The sequence below is a fragment of the Musca autumnalis genome, unplaced genomic scaffold (genome assembly GCF_047663935.1).
Source record: "Musca autumnalis isolate F117 unplaced genomic scaffold, ASM4766393v1 scaffold_5, whole genome shotgun sequence".
Taxonomy (NCBI): domain Eukaryota; kingdom Metazoa; phylum Arthropoda; class Insecta; order Diptera; family Muscidae; genus Musca; species Musca autumnalis.
Window position 1 is genome coordinate 52,188,754 of NW_027412088.1, and position 16,074 is coordinate 52,204,827.

Genomic DNA, 16,074 nt, shown 5'->3' on the forward strand with positions numbered 1-16,074 from the left:
ATAAACTTTTTACATATCCCCTACGCCTCATTATCCATTACTTCAACTACGAAAGGGACATGTACTAGTCCACTCCATCGGTCGTTGTATGTGGAAACATGATGGTCTTCTGAGACTGACTAATCTTTATATATTTTGACTTATTGCCACCCTTTGATTTGGCTAATAGTCAAGCTGAACGGTTACAGTTTGATTTCAAGGAAATTATGAAGTAATCTTGGCATCTTAAACTTGGGTCTAGAAAAGTGGATGCATATATAGGTAAAATTCCTTTGAACTTGACCCCCATGTATGAGAACTTATTTAGGTATATTTCGCAAAAAATCCCCACCCGCTAAAATAAATATGTATGTATACGTATTATTTCTTTTCCCGAAAAATGTTAATCTCGGATATAAATTGATATCTTTGATAACCTTAGGTATAACTTATGAGTATTAATCTGCTTGACATGTATTTTGATATTCCCAAAAATACAACTAATATATGTATTGTTGTTGTTTTAAGTGTTGTTGTTATTAGCATTAGTTCCTGCAAATAACTGCTGCTACTTTTATATTACTTTTTTGATTGCGGCACGAAATTCTTTAATGTTTGTCCTTTATTTATATTTATTTTTTCTTCTTTAACTCCTTACTAATATCCGTTTCTTTCTTTTCTCATTTGATTCTTCCAATAGAACCTAAATCGCTTTGGAGATTCTATGGGTTCGTTGGGACATAGAGCACTTCTGCAATATGTGGAGGCCAATGATATATCCGGTTTGCGTTCCATCTTAGATAGCCGTCATCTAACGGTAGATGATCGCGATGAAAATGGTGCCACGCTACTGATGGTTGTATCGGCTCGCGGTCTAACGGTATTTGTAAGGGAGCTTTTGGCTCGGGGTGCTGATGTTCAAGCCGAAGATAATGACAATTGGACAGCGCTGTTGTGTGCCTCAAAGGCGGGACATTTTGAGATTGCTCAATTGTTGTTAGATCATGGAGCCGATTTGGAACATCGTGAAATGGTAAGCAAACTCTCTTGTCACATTTAGTTGTGGGATTATTTCAATTCTTTTTCTTTTTTAGGGTGGCTGGACTTCATTGATGTGGGCCGCCTATCGTGGCCGCACCGAATTGGTACGCTTTTTCCTGGAGAAAGGAGCCGATGTCAATGTCCATGGCAATTATCATTTGGGTCCCCTGCTGTGGGCAGCTGGCCGTGGTTTCAAGGAAATTGTGGAAATGTTGGTTACCCGAGGAGCCAAAGTGAATGTGGGTGATAAGTATGGCACAACTGCCTTGGTTTGGGCCTGTCGTAAAGGCAATGTAGAAATTGTGGATACTCTGTTGAAGGCCGGTGCTAATGTTGATACAGCTGGTATGTATTCATGGACACCACTGTTGGTGGCTGCCTCCGGTGGTCACACCGACTGTGTAACCTCCGTTTTGGAAAAGAAACCCAATGTCAATGCCTTGGACAAGGATGGCATGACCGCCCTGGCCATTGCAGCCAGAGAAGGCTATCAAGATATTGCCGCTGCTTTAATTGCTGCCGGTGCTTATATCAATATACAAGATCGTGCTGGCGACACGCCGCTTATCCATGCCGTTAAGGGTGGTCACCGCAGTGTGGTCGAAGCTTTACTTAAAAAACACGCCGATGTCGATATCCAGGGCAAAGATCGCAAAACAGCCATTTATACGGCTGTGGAAAAAGGCCACAATCAAATTGTTAAAATCCTGCTGCATACAAATCCTGATCTCGAAGCTCCGACCAAAGACGGTGATACAGCTCTGCTGAGGGCTGTGCGCAATCGCAACTTGGAAATAGTACAAATGTTATTAGATCGTAAGGCGAAGGTGGGTGCTAGCGATAAGCGTGGTGATACCTGTTTACACATAGCAATGCGTGCCCGTTCCAAGGCCATTGTTGAGGCCCTGCTAAGGAATCCCAAAAACAGTCAACTGCTGTACAGGGCCAATAAGTCGGCAGAGACGCCCTATGCCATTGATACAGCCCATCAAAAGACAATATTGGGTCAGGTGTTTGGCTCTAGGCGTTTGAACACCAACGAAGATTCCGAAGGTATGTTGGGTTATGAGTTGTATTCCTCCGCCTTGGCTGATGTGTTGAGTGAGCCAACGCTAACAACACCCATTACAGTGGGTCTCTATGCCAAATGGGGCAGTGGCAAATCGTTCCTGCTCACCAAGTTAAGAGAAGAAATGACAAATTTTGCCCGTCAATGGGCTGAACCTCCGATACGAACAGCTGGTCTGCTATTCCTAGTTTGTTTCCATTTAGCCCTAATCCTCGGCACAATTGTGGGCTTATGCACCTGGTCATTTACCTGGGGTCCTGTGGCCGGTGTTAGCTTCCTGGCCTTTACGTATCTCCTGCTTGCCATTATACGCTACTGCAACTACCAAATGGACATGTACTGGGCCTATTCCATCGACCATGGCATACAGAAACGTATTGGACGTCTAAGACTGATCTTCCAAGTGGCCTTTTGCCATCCACCCGGTGCTCAGGCTGATAGCCAGGCGAAACCGGTGCGTTTTCATTTCGCCGAGGCAAGCAGTGCCTCGCCCACGGGCGAAGGAGCTGTGGCCCATATGTTGGCCTCGCTGTTTGAGGCCATCGAAGTCCACTATGGCTGGCTTTCGACCCGCCTGTATAGAGCTTTTCGTCCCAAACCTTTGAAAGTTACCGCCGGTTGGCGCTGGCGTCGCATGTGCTGTGTTCCTATTGTGGTAATCTTTGAAATAGGCTTGCTAACCCTAATAGCAGGCATTTCGCTGGTTGTGGCATACTTTGCCCATGGTTCGAGTGTAGACAGTGACAATGTCCTAGTGTCAATTTATGTCATCAGTGCCATTTTAATCACCATTATCTGTACAAATCTGCATGTATTGGCTAAGGCATTTGGAGCCCTCTTTACGTCACAGGGACGTCATTTGAAGAGAACCATACGCTCCAGCGAGGGAGCCCCATTAACAGCCCTGGGTTCCGAGGTGGCATTAATGACGGATATGATTAAATGCCTCGATGCCTTTACCAATCAACAAAGTCGTCTCGTGGGTGTGGTGGATGCCTTAGATTCCTGTGATACCGAAAGAATCCTGTCAGTGTTGAATGCCATCCAAACATTGCTCTCTTCACCAAATCGACCATTTGTAGTGTTACTTGCTGTGGATCCGCATGTCATTGCCAAAGCAGCTGAGGCCAATAGTCGTCGTCTCTTCACAGAGGGTGGTATTGGTGGTCATGATTTTCTAAGAAATTTGGTTCATCTCCCTGTGTATTTGCAAAATTCTGGTTTGCGTAAGGTGCAACGGGCCCAGATGACAGCATTGCTCTTTAAACGTAACTATGGAGAATTGCAGTCGGATGATGCACCCACACTGGGTCATTCCGTGTCGGCCAGACGTCTTTCGAATGCTTCGGAAATTATGTCAAGTCAAGAGAAATTGCGTGGACCATTGGGTGGTGGTCGTGGTGCTGCATCGGGTAAAAAGTCCCTACGTCTATCGGAATCGGTGGCCAGTTCAATTGGTTCCAATTTACATCGTTTGGGGCAAAATCCTCAAGGTGTCTTGGATATGTCTAGAATCATGTTAACCGATGATTATTTCAGCGATGTTAATCCACGCAGTATGAGACGTTTAATGAATGTCATCTATATAACCGGTAAGTGGAGGAGGAGCTTGGGAGTAGAGGATGAAAACCACGAATATAGAAATAATGATTTTCCTTTTGTTTTGCAGTACGTCTCTTAAAGGCATTCCAAATTGACTTTAGCTGGTATCGTCTAAGTTCTTGGATTAATTTAACCGAACAATGGCCCCTAAGAGCCAGTATGATTGTGCTGCATCATGATCAATTTATGGAATCATTTGATGACAGTGTTCCACTGCAAACGGTCTATGAAAAGTTAGTCAAAGAATTGTTTTTGTCTTTCGAATATTTTTGGTTTTATTTCGCCTTTCAATTTTTAGGGTCCGCCCCAAATTGGCTTGTCTGCGTGAAGCTGCTCCCCTCTTGGAATTGGATCGTGATGAACGTAAATTAGATGCTTTCTTGCAGTTACATAAATCTGATTTATTGGTTGCAGATTTACGTATATTTCTGCCCTTCACCATTAATTTGGATCCTTATTTGAGAAAGGTGCTAAAAGGTTTGTAGAGAAATATTTTCAAGATATTTGTGTTGTTAATTTGTTGTTGTTTTTTTTTTCAGAGGATCAACAATCCATTGAAGATGAAGGTTCAGTGGTTCTACAAAATCGTCCTAGTGTCCAACATCCGCCTCGTATGCCACCTACACCAACCACATATATGCCTTCACCAATGGGACCATATCCGCCATATCAATTATTGCAAAATGATTATGCAGCAGTACAGGAATTGCGTCAGCGCAATTTCAGTTCCGGCAGTGAACCACCAATGACACCATTGTTGAATTCACCCGTCGAATCATTTGGGGTAAGATAAATAAATTTGGGAAGGGGAGGGTATTTTTTTTTTTAAATGGAAACGACATAATTCCGTAATGTGTTTTGGCAGGACGTTTTTTATAAGGAAATCCTTCTCCAATATACATAGAAATCCGTCTTTAGGCCTTTTGTTTGTTTGTTTGTTTATTCATTCCATTCTTTAATACTAAAGCCTCCAAGGCCAAAAAATAGTATTAACAATATATCCTTATACTCAATATCACTAAATAATCCACAATGTTACTTTATATAATTGGCTCCCCAGCCATAACTACCAAGAAGAGAAAAATATTCGATGCAATAAATGGCCATAAGCAACAAGCAGTATAGAATGACAAATATACAGAGCAATATAAGTAAGTGACTCCCAGTACGCATTAGCATTGACTGGTACATAGGGCATGTAAACACATACTAACAAAGGAAAAAAAAACAGTCACATTTAATTTGCATAGCAAACAAGCCCACAAGTATAAAAAAAGGTAGCAAGTGCACTAGGAAAATGAAACTAAAATCATCATATGCAGTGATAGCAGTTTAAAATCCAATATTTAGGGTCGAGATCCAAAATAGGTCAACAGTTTCAAGCGGAACGCATTATTAGACTGCGAGAATACTCTAAGTTCTATTGGTAAATAATTCCACAATCTGGCCACACGTACTAAAAATGAATTCTCAAATGTAGAATTATTTATTAAAGGAATAGATATTTGTATGTTCCTCCACAATAAACCAAAACGAAACATGTTTTTCAGTGAAACAGGTACACCATTCCTTATTATTCTATAATAGGCGCACAACATCTTAGTGGACACAAACTGATCTAAAGTAACTCCAAGAAAGCTCTTAACATAGTCAGAGATATTGTCACGAGTCCTTAAGCCGTAGACAAAGCGTACAATACGTTTTACTGCACGCTCTAATACCAATGCATTACGTTCTGACATACCAGAAAAAACTTCCAGACCATAGTTAACATGAGGCATTAATAGTACGTAAGCTAACCTATATTTAACCCATGAAGGAAGGTATATATTAGTGGAATAAAATTTCCGAATTATGCCAACAACTTTTCTATGCACATAGTCAACATGATATTCAAATGCAAGCTTTTCGTCTACAAAAATGCCCAATATTTTATGGCAAGATACAAAGCTGATCACATTTCCGCCCAGAGCAATGTTTAAGTCGTACGACTGACTACCAAATCGTATTGCTTTCGTCTTAACTGGGTTGATCACTAACGAGTTCTCTAAAGACCATAGTCTAAAACGATCAAGACTATGATTTATTGCAGTTTCAAAAGCTATTGAAGACATTCCATTTCTAGCAAAAACTAAGAAAACATCGTCTGCAAATAAAAGCGGCTTGCAATTTACATCAGAGCACCATACAGCAAGGCTATTAACATAGAGGATAAACAGCAGAGGACCCAAGACAGACCCCTGCGGAACACCATTCGTAAGTAAAAGTGTCCCAGAAGACTGACCGTTATAAGAGACAAATTGTGTTCTGCCACATAAGTAAGAAACGATAAGATTGCAAGCAGAAATAGAATAATTGAACTCATTCCTGAGCTTCCCAACCAATACAGTATGTGAAATCGAATCAAATGCCTTAGTAAGATCCAAAGACACAACTACAGTATCGCTGTTAACGTTCAAATTTCCCCTAACGAGTATTGGAAAGTTATAAACACGCAGTGGTTCTATATCGATAAAGTTTCTTTATTAAAGTTTTAGAATGGAATGGAAAAATATTGAAAATATTTTTCACATAAAACTGGTATACATATCTATGCCTACTACATTTATATAAAACAGGTAGATATATATACAGTACAATAATTTGATCTACATTGTACACCAACACCCCTTCTCAATGTATCAGATATTGTTAACGGCAATACATATGTTCATTTAAAGCTAAACGGATAATCCAATTAAATCCCTAAATTTACAAACTTTAATTTTTTGTAACGGTTTAGTGAAAATATCGGCTAACATATTATCTGTTGAGCAATATTCGTAGCTTATTCTTTCAGACCTTAGCAAATCACGAACAAAATAATATTTAACATCAATATGCTTGCTTCTTGGATTAATTTTATCTTCCTGTAGAATTTTGAGGCAACTTTGGTTATCTTCATATATTACTGGATTGGATATTTTGATTCCAAATTCTTTCATTAATTGACAAATCCATAACATTTCCTGCGATGCTTCTGCTAAAGCTACTAACTCTGCTTCCGTTGATGACAAAGTTACGTTCGACTGTTTTCTACTTGCATAGCTTATGGTGGCGTCACCAAGTTTGAATACAAAACCGCTTGTAGATTTTCGGTCGTTGACATCTCCAGCCCAGTCAGCATCAGCATATCCTTTCAGATCCAAATTTGACTTAGAACCAACACACAATTTTAAATTTTGACTGCCTTTCAAATATCTAAAAACTCGCTTGACTTCCGTCCAATCTCTTTGACTTGGGTTTTCAACTTTTCGCGATAATATAGACACAGCAACTGAAATATCCGGACGCGTATTATTTGCCAGGTATAACAGAGATCCAATTGCCTTTCTATACAAATTATTGTCCTCCAGCAATTTATCTTGAATATCCTTTAAATAGCCCGGATCTATAGGAATCGAAGAAGTTTTTGCATCAGATAGTCCGAATTCTTTCAACATCTTTGTAATATAGTTTTCTTGGCACAAATAGAAAACTCCACCTTCGTTACGTGTTACTTCAATTCCCAAATATAATTTGATATCTCCTAGTTCAGTTATTTCAAAGTTCTGCTTTATGGTCCTTGTAACATTTTGAATTTCCTCGTTACTTTCACTAGCTATAATGATATCGTCTACGTAAATTAAGACATAAACAGTTGAATTGTTCTGTTCTTTTACGTAAAGGCACGGATCAGCTTTTCCCCTTCTGAATCCAGAATTAACTAAAACAGTGTTTATTCGCAGGTTCCAACAACGTGCTGATTGTTTTAGACCATAGATGCTTCTTTTTAATTTGCAAACCAAATTTGCCTTGCCCTTTTCAATGAAGCCTTCTGGTTGCCGTATATAAATTTCGGAATCGATCTCACCATTCAGGAATGCTGTCTTAACATCAATGTGTTTCACTTCCATATTTTTATAGCTTGCCACTGCCAATAGAGTCCTCAGAGTTGTTTGCTTTACCACAGGTGCAAACACTTGATCATAGTCTTCTCCGTACTTTTGGGAATATCCCTTTGCTACATATCTGGCTTTGTATTTGGCCTTTTCATCAGTAGTTTTCTTCACTTTGAAAACCCACTTACAGTCAATCAGTTTGTGTCCTTTAGGCATTTCCACAAGATCCCATGTTTGATTGTCATGTAGCGACTTGATTTCCTCATTCATAGCTTTCATCCACTCCTTACTATCGGACCTGGATACAGCATCCTTGTAAGAAACAGGATCATCAGCGTGAGAAACTTTACACCCATATCTTTTAGGCGGCACGCTTTTGTTTGCTCTTGTCGATACTCTTCTTTCAGCAGTATGAGTTGACGTAACATTTTCATGAATATCTTCTCGTTGTGACTCATTAGAAGATGACGTTGAAAGTATTTCATCTTCAGACTCAAAACCATGAAATTCGTCTTCATCTTCCCCACTTGATATGCCTTCATTTTCCATATCATAATTTGAAAATTCTAAGGGTACACTAACCATATTCTCCGGCGTTCTTTCGACTTCAATTGGATCACAACCCTTATGGCGGCAGTCTGGTTCAATAAATTCCACATCTCTACTAATAACAATAGCGTTCGTCTTAGTGTTGAGTAAACGATATGCCTTCGATTCATCACAATAGCCAATCAAATTGCATTTGACCGCAACATTATCCAACTTTCTTCTCTTTTGTTTGTTAATATGTGCGTATGCAACCGATCCAAAAACTCGAATATGACTTAAGCTTGGAGTTTTCTTGAACCACAGTGAAAAAGGAGTAACATTTGTAACGGAAGTTTGAATTCTGTTTTGAACATAATTTGCTGTGTTCACAGCTTCCGCCCAAAATTTTACATGAATTTCAGAGTCATTCAACATGCAGCGAGCCATCTCCATCAAGCTTCTATTCTTTCTTTCTGCTACTCCATTTTGTTCAGGAGTGTAGGGAGCAGTTAATTGATGCAGTATCCCTTTTGACTTGAGATATGTTTCCATTTTCTTGCTACAAAATTCACCTCCACGGTCAGATCTTAATATTTTCATTCGCTTACCAAATTGATTTTCCGTCATTTCAACAAATTCTTTTATTTTATCAAAGACCATATCCTTGGTTTTTAAAAAATAAACATGACAGTATCGGCTGTAGTCATCTATCATTGTTAAAAAATATCGGTTACCACTCGGAGTTGTATTTTGCATTGGACCGCATACATCCGCGTGAATTATATCCAAAATAGTTTCGGTCTTTGTTTCTGACGCCTTTGGGAAAGGTTTTCTTATTAATTTTGATTGTAAACATACCTCACAAGCAGACGAACATGAGCATTTCTTTATATTCAATCCAGCAGCTAGACCTTCACTAGCACTAGTCTTGATTGCTTGAATATTTCTATGACCCAATCGACGATGCCACATATGAATGCATTCCGCTTTGTAACCACACAATTTATTCGCCATTTGACTACTATTAAGGATATACAAATTATTCCTCAATCTTCCTGTAGCACAAACTTGACCATCCATCAATATTAAACAGCTATCCGAATCAAAATGCACCTTGTAACCTTCATTTGTCAATTTTCTTACTGATAATAAACTTCCATCAAGTTGTGGAACGTACAAAACGTCTTGTACACATATTTCTTTGTTTTGACAAATCAGACGACATTCACCAATGCCACTTGCCTTTAATTCGGTACCATCAGCCAAATATATTGAATCATTTTCTTTCCTGTTCAACCTGTAAAACGATCCTTCATCGCAGCTCATATGACAAGTTGCAGCCGAATCTATGAACCAATTATGTTCCTTTCTTTTTGACGTAACTCCGAAGCAATGATTTTTACTTTCTTTATTCTCCGCAACATTTGCGCGATTTCCATTTGGTCTTCTGTTCGGACAATTTTTCTTTATGTGGCCCATCTTACCACATGAAAAACATTTTGGCTTGAATTTCTTTTGAGTTTTAAATACCGTATCAGCCAATGGAGCAACTTCAGATTTCCGTTTAAATTCTTGAAGCAGTTTTTCCTTTACCAAATCCACCGTTAAATCGTTCTCTGGACGCATCTCCAATGATGAAACCAACGAATTGTATTCCTCCGGCAGGCTCCCAAGCAAAAATGCAACAGTTTTGTGCTCACCAATTTCCTCACCAAGGTCATTCAAACGATCCACAATATCCATAAATTCTGTTATATGTTCTTCCATTGATTGACCTCCTAGCATTCTCTTTGTTGATAATTGGCGTAAAAGACTTACTTTATTTGTTAAATTTGACTTCTCATGGTGCTTCTTCAAAACATTCCAAAATTCCTTAGCCGTCTTAAGCTTCTTGATATGAACTTTTTGAGATTCTTCCACCGCTAAACCGATAGTTGCTCTAGCTTTTCCGTCACGAATTAACCATTTCGCATCAGGGGTACTTGGCACTTCTCCAACGATGATATCCCATAGTTCCCGTTCCAGCAACAGCAGCTCCATATTGAATTTCCAATTATGATAGTTGGAATTGGAAAGTTTTGGAAATTGCACATTTGATCCATTCATTTTGCCCGTAAAAACACAAATTACTGATTTAAATTAATTGTCGCCAAGCGAATTAAAATTCCCGATATATATCACGTAAGCGCTGGGCCAATAACCTATTGGAAAGTTATAAACACGCAGTGGTTCTATATCGATAAAGTTTCTTTATTAAAGTTTTAGAATGGAATGGAAAAATATTGAAAATATTTTTCACATAAAACTGGTATACATATCTATGCCTACTACATTTATATAAAACAGGTAGATATATATACAGTACAATAATTTGATCTACATTGTACACCAACAACGAGATCAGTCATATATAGTAACAAGCCGGTCGTACTATGGTTCTTACGGAAGGCAAATTGGCCATCATATATATATCTACTAACATAAGATAACATCTGGTCTCTCATAATATGCTCACACTCTTTTGATAATACAGGGAGAATGGAAATTGGTCTAAGATCATCAGCACAATTCACAACATTACCTTTAGGTATTGGGCAACACGAGCACTCTTCCAAAGTTGCGGAAACACCGAAGATGTGAGAATAGAATTAACCAAATCCAAGATACAATCAGAAATATAAGGAAAAATTATTTTCAAAAAATACACAGATATTCCATCGACACCAATGGATTTGGACTTGATTTTACTTAGTGCAACAGCAACATCCTCAATACCCACACATCGAAAAGAAAATTCGCCATCACGTTCAGCTAAATCCATGAAATTAAAAGTACTAACACGCGAGTCACTATAGACAAATGATGCATTGAGAACATCAACATTAATGTTAGCAACAACATCATCTCCACCAACAAAGCCTGCCCCTCTCAAAAAACGCCATAAAGCAGTTGGACCCATTACATTAAATTTCCTACTATAGTATCTCCTACGTTCGCGCCGGATGACAGATTTCGCCTTATTACGGTATCTACAAAATGTTTTCCAATTCTCACTACTCTTATTGAACAGATAAGATCTAAAAGCTAAGTCACGCAGTGAACAAGCTAAAGTAATAGAATTAGCATTAATCCAATTATCATTAGGATAAATTCTTCTACGCACTACAGGAACAGATTCAAACAAACGCATAATAAGAGAGGAGAGAATGGAACACTTAGCATCAACGTCAACAGCATACAGAAGGCTAAAATCAAAAGCTGATATATAAGTATAAAAACGATGCCAATTAATATTTCTGTAGTCTCGATATTCGACAAACTCAACTGATGTATCAACACTGATGTTTAGTGACGCAAAGATAAGCGAATGATCAGAAATTGAAGGGCATATCACCTGATCAGAGAAATAAACCATAGATAAGTTACTAAGTAGTATAAAATCAATTAATGAAGTAGAGCCATGTTGTACATCAAAGTGTGTGGGTTTAGAGTTATGAGAAATACAAAGATTAATAGGCCATTTACATATAACCGGGTTAACCCAGTGGGTCTGGGTTTCAAATGCCATTTCCATTGTGTATACTTCAAATAAATCCTCATAAAGAAGGTTAACCCTGCAAAAAACTATAATATAAACGCCGTATAAGTCGAAAGCATACAGTACGAACAGACAAGGCTTTATGTATGTCAAACATATTGCAATTGAAATCTCCCATTACAACTACGTTGCTGTATCTCAAAAAGAGTTCAGTATGAAGGTCTTCAAACATAACAAGATCACCAGGAGGAGGCAAATATACCACTCCAAAAAGAACCTTAGAATCGCCAGAGAAGAACTCAACAAACAGTGACTCACACTTACCCAAAACAGAAGTTTTAAATACTACCTTATACCTGATGCTACTCGAAATGTAAATGCCTACGCCACCACCCCTAGAGTACCTGCGATCATTTCGTACAAATTTATACCCAGGTATATCAATAGCACGATTTGATGTATCAGTTTTAAGCCACGTCTCAGAAAGTGCTAGTACATTTATAGAAGAACCAGAAAGAATAGATTTGAGTTCATTAAACTTTGTAGAATGTGTTGATGGCCTGATGCTACGGCAATTTAAATGAGCAATATTTAATTTACTATTACATGAGCTTAAAACAGACTTAATGTACAAATTGTTGCTAATAACTGGCCCCATATTCGCATCAGAAAACATCAAAAGCATTAAACATAGTTACAACACAATGTATTAAAATTTATATCAATATCAATAACCAACTTTAAAGCAGCTGATCAAAAAAAGAATGAGATCAAATTTACAAAAATAAAAAATTCAGTCTATATCAAACAATCTCTGGCAAGATTAATATGCAAGGTTAATCTGAGAAAATTACAAGAGAAAAAAAAAAATAGCAAACTAACTACGCATACTATACGTGACAGACTAATTATTATTATTATCTGCTTCAGCATCACGAAGAAGTGACTCACATTGGGCAGCATCAATAGTTTCATATCTGCCATCCGGAAACAGCAACCAGGCCTTCAGATGATCCAAATTCAATATTTTAAATTTCTTTACCACATTTAAGCGAAGGAGTTTCTTGCAAACAAAATTGAGATGGGATGCAGCCGGCGAATAATGGTCATTCAGGTAGACACGGTTATTTAAGCCCTCACCTTGATCACCCAACAAATCCGATACCTTGAGATTTCGGGTTTTGAAGTATTCCTTCATCAAGTTGTCACGTTTGGAAACTTTATTAAATTTAACTAGAATTTGTTTTTTCCGATTGATATAACAAACTTGGTTAATATCAAGACTGGTAATCGGTATATTATAAAAGGAACCCAATGCAATAACTGGCGCCTCTAGATCACTTAAACCAGCCGGCAAACCTCCAACCAGAATATCAGAACGATTTAGTCTTTTATGCAAAATATTATCTTCACTCTCCAAAGAAGCAAATTTAGCTGCACTGGATACTTCAATACGGTGAACTTTATCGTTGCACTCCTTAATCTCGGATCTCATCTCAGCCACACATGAGCTCAATTCACCTTTAATTTCATCTAACACTTTCCTCATGGAATCTTGTTGCGTCTGGTAGTTATTAACGAAACTATCTAGTTTCTCATTCAAGCTGTTTATTTTCGCTAAAACACCATCATTCTTGCTACCACCCTCGTTAATTCTTGGCTCACAACTGGAACAGATGTATGCAAAAGATTTCACTGTTTTCAAAACACTAAGCTGTTTGTCATCAATACCAACACAGGAACCATGTAACCAGAGACAACAAACTTTGCATCGAACACCGCCTTTGGTTTTAGTAAAACCCTCATTGCAGATTTTACACTTCACATTTTTTTCTGCCGGCATATTAAAATGTCAAGAAAACAGCAACAACAGCAAATAAAGATGAAGAAAGGCAACAGCAAATTCAGCAACAACAGCACACAAGTACCACTCCGTAATTTATTTCGCCTCGATTTAGTGCAAAAAAAAAGTAATTCAAAATAAAATTCATACAATCCAAATGAATTTTATTATCAGCAACTTATAGGCACCAGAGATATTTGTTGAAACAAACGTAAAAAAGCAAAATAAACAAATCGATCAGCTGCGATAAAAAAATACACGTCTACTCAGACATAGGGTTCTATAGATTATTGACAGCAAATCTTCTTCAGGCCTTAGATATAATACATTATTCAAATCTTCTATGGACGGAAAATCTTCTCTAGGTTTTCTACATAAACAACATCTTTATAAGATTTTCCACAAGAGTGAGAGAGATAGGGAAAATCTTCTTTTTGGTGTCTTTCATAGACAGAATACCTTTTTAGGTATTTAGGCCTTTTCCAGATCTTCTATAGACATAAGATCTATTTTTTTGTCAGGTCTTCTATAGACAGAGGATAATATTGAAGACTACATATGCAGGTCTTCAGGACTTCCGCAGCCAGATGACCTTCTCCATGTACTTCATGGGTAGATAAACTTATTTAGTCTTTCTATGGGCAGCAGACATTCGTATGACCTTCCACAGAAAGAGACAGATACAAAACCTTATTTTGGACTTTCATAGACAAAATACCTTTCTACAGAAAACTTCAATAAAAAGAAGACAATGAGTAGGACTGCTACATACAAAAGACCTTCTTTAGGTCTTCTATGGACGAAATAAATCCTTGCGACCTTCTACAAACAAAACAGCTACTTCATATGTTCCCACAACATCCCCAAAGTGAGAAGGGATACTTTTCTCATATCAATTAGTGGACGCTGATTCATATTGGCTCAATTATTTGGGATCTACTTTTTATCGCAGTGTCCGAATGGTGTTTCTTACGAAACCACTTGTAGAGAAGTTTTTCATAGCTGAAATTCTCAGGAAATGTAAGCCAACATTACACTGGGAGGATTTACCATCGCCAAACATTTTGATGTTCCGGTCAGAGATTGAACCGCAGACCTTCTGATGAGGACGTGTATACCATTGTACCACGGTGGCTCTCAAAAAACTCCTACTTCACATCTTCTAATACAGACGATTTTTCCAGTTCTCCTACAGAGGGAAGACCTTTTTATGTCTCCTAAAAACAGAATACTTCAGGTCACCTTCAAATATAACCTATTCTGCATGTCTTCGATGGACCTACTTCGTGTCCTTTAAACGAAGAAGGGTTACTTCAGGTCATCTATAGTCAGAAAACCTTCTTCAAGTAATCCGAATATAGGTTTTCTATAGGCTAATGTATACAGATCTTCTGGTTCTTCAGGTCTTCTTGCGAAAAAGTTCTTCTTTAGTACGTCTATCGACAGAAGACTTTCTTCAGGTCTTTAATTAATCCAAACCAGGTGGCTCCCAAAAACCTACTTCACTTCTTTTAATACAGAACATTTTCCAGGTGTCCTATAGAGGAAAGACCTTCTAAAGACAGAATACTTCAGGTCACCTACAAATGTCTTCGATAAAACTGCTTGCTGTCTTCTAAAGGGAGAAAAATTACTTCCGATCCTCTATAATCAGAAGACCTTCTCCAAGTAATCCGTATATAGGTTTCCTATAGGCTAATGTATTCAGATAGAGGGAATACCTTCTAAAAACAGAATACTTCAGCTTACCTACAAATGTCTTCTATGAACCTACTTGCTGTCTTCTAAAGGGAGAAGAATTACTTCCGATCCTCTATAATCAGAAGACCTTCTACAAGTAATTCGTATATAGGTTTTCTATAGGCTAATTTATTCAGATTTTCTGGTTCTTCAGGTCTTCTTGCGAGAAAGTCCTTCTTCAGTTTTTCTATCGACAGAAAACCATGAGGAGGATTAGATCTTCTTCAGGTCAGTATAACTTTTCCAGAAATTCCCTAGGCAGAAATCCTTCTTTCTATATGCAGGATAAATTTTAAGGTCTTCAGTATAATGTCCTCTTTGGAAATAGACCTTCTAAGGGTCTTCTATAGAGGAAGAAAGCTTTCAAGGAGGTTTAAATAGTATTCACACAGATGTAGTCGCAGATACCATAAACAACTATCGTGTAAGTGCGGCTCTCGGAGAACATTCCCCATATATCGCAGCTGAGGAGCGTCAAACCAGGGTATTTATTTACAAAACCTTCTGATGAATCAGCTCGTCTCGAAAGAGAAAAATAACAAAATTAAAACACATGATCATCATCGCCTTAACAGGTAAACATAAACTGAGTATTTTTAGCTCAACTTCGTTCGAGATGGCGCAGCCGTCTAAATTACTATAGGATCAAAACATCTGCCCAGCATGCTGCACAGGCCCTCACGATACACTGCACCTTTTCAACTGCCCTGCCAAACCTAATCAACTAACTATAGTAGCTTTGGGGCTATAGCCACATTTCTTAAACTGGAGGTTAGGTTAGGTTTAAGGATGCACAGCCATCTAATAGTATAGG

The 16,074-nt window shown here is 38.2% G+C and overlaps 1 protein-coding gene across 15 annotated transcripts in view; it reads left to right on the forward strand.

Annotated features, from left to right (window-relative positions):
• Arms (Ankyrin repeat-rich membrane spanning) overlaps positions 1-16,074 on the forward strand; it is a 175,603-nt gene that overhangs the window by 128,082 nt on the left and 31,447 nt on the right. For all 15 annotated transcript variants that reach the window (XM_073992193.1, XM_073992205.1, XM_073992199.1 and 12 more), the window contains 5 exons: positions 680-1,012; positions 1,074-3,681; positions 3,759-3,924; positions 3,990-4,168; positions 4,231-4,475. In XM_073992193.1, the coding sequence (XP_073848294.1) occupies positions 680-1,012; positions 1,074-3,681; positions 3,759-3,924; positions 3,990-4,168; positions 4,231-4,475 (3,531 nt within the window). The remainder of the gene's footprint in view (positions 1-679; positions 1,013-1,073; positions 3,682-3,758; positions 3,925-3,989; positions 4,169-4,230; positions 4,476-16,074) is intronic.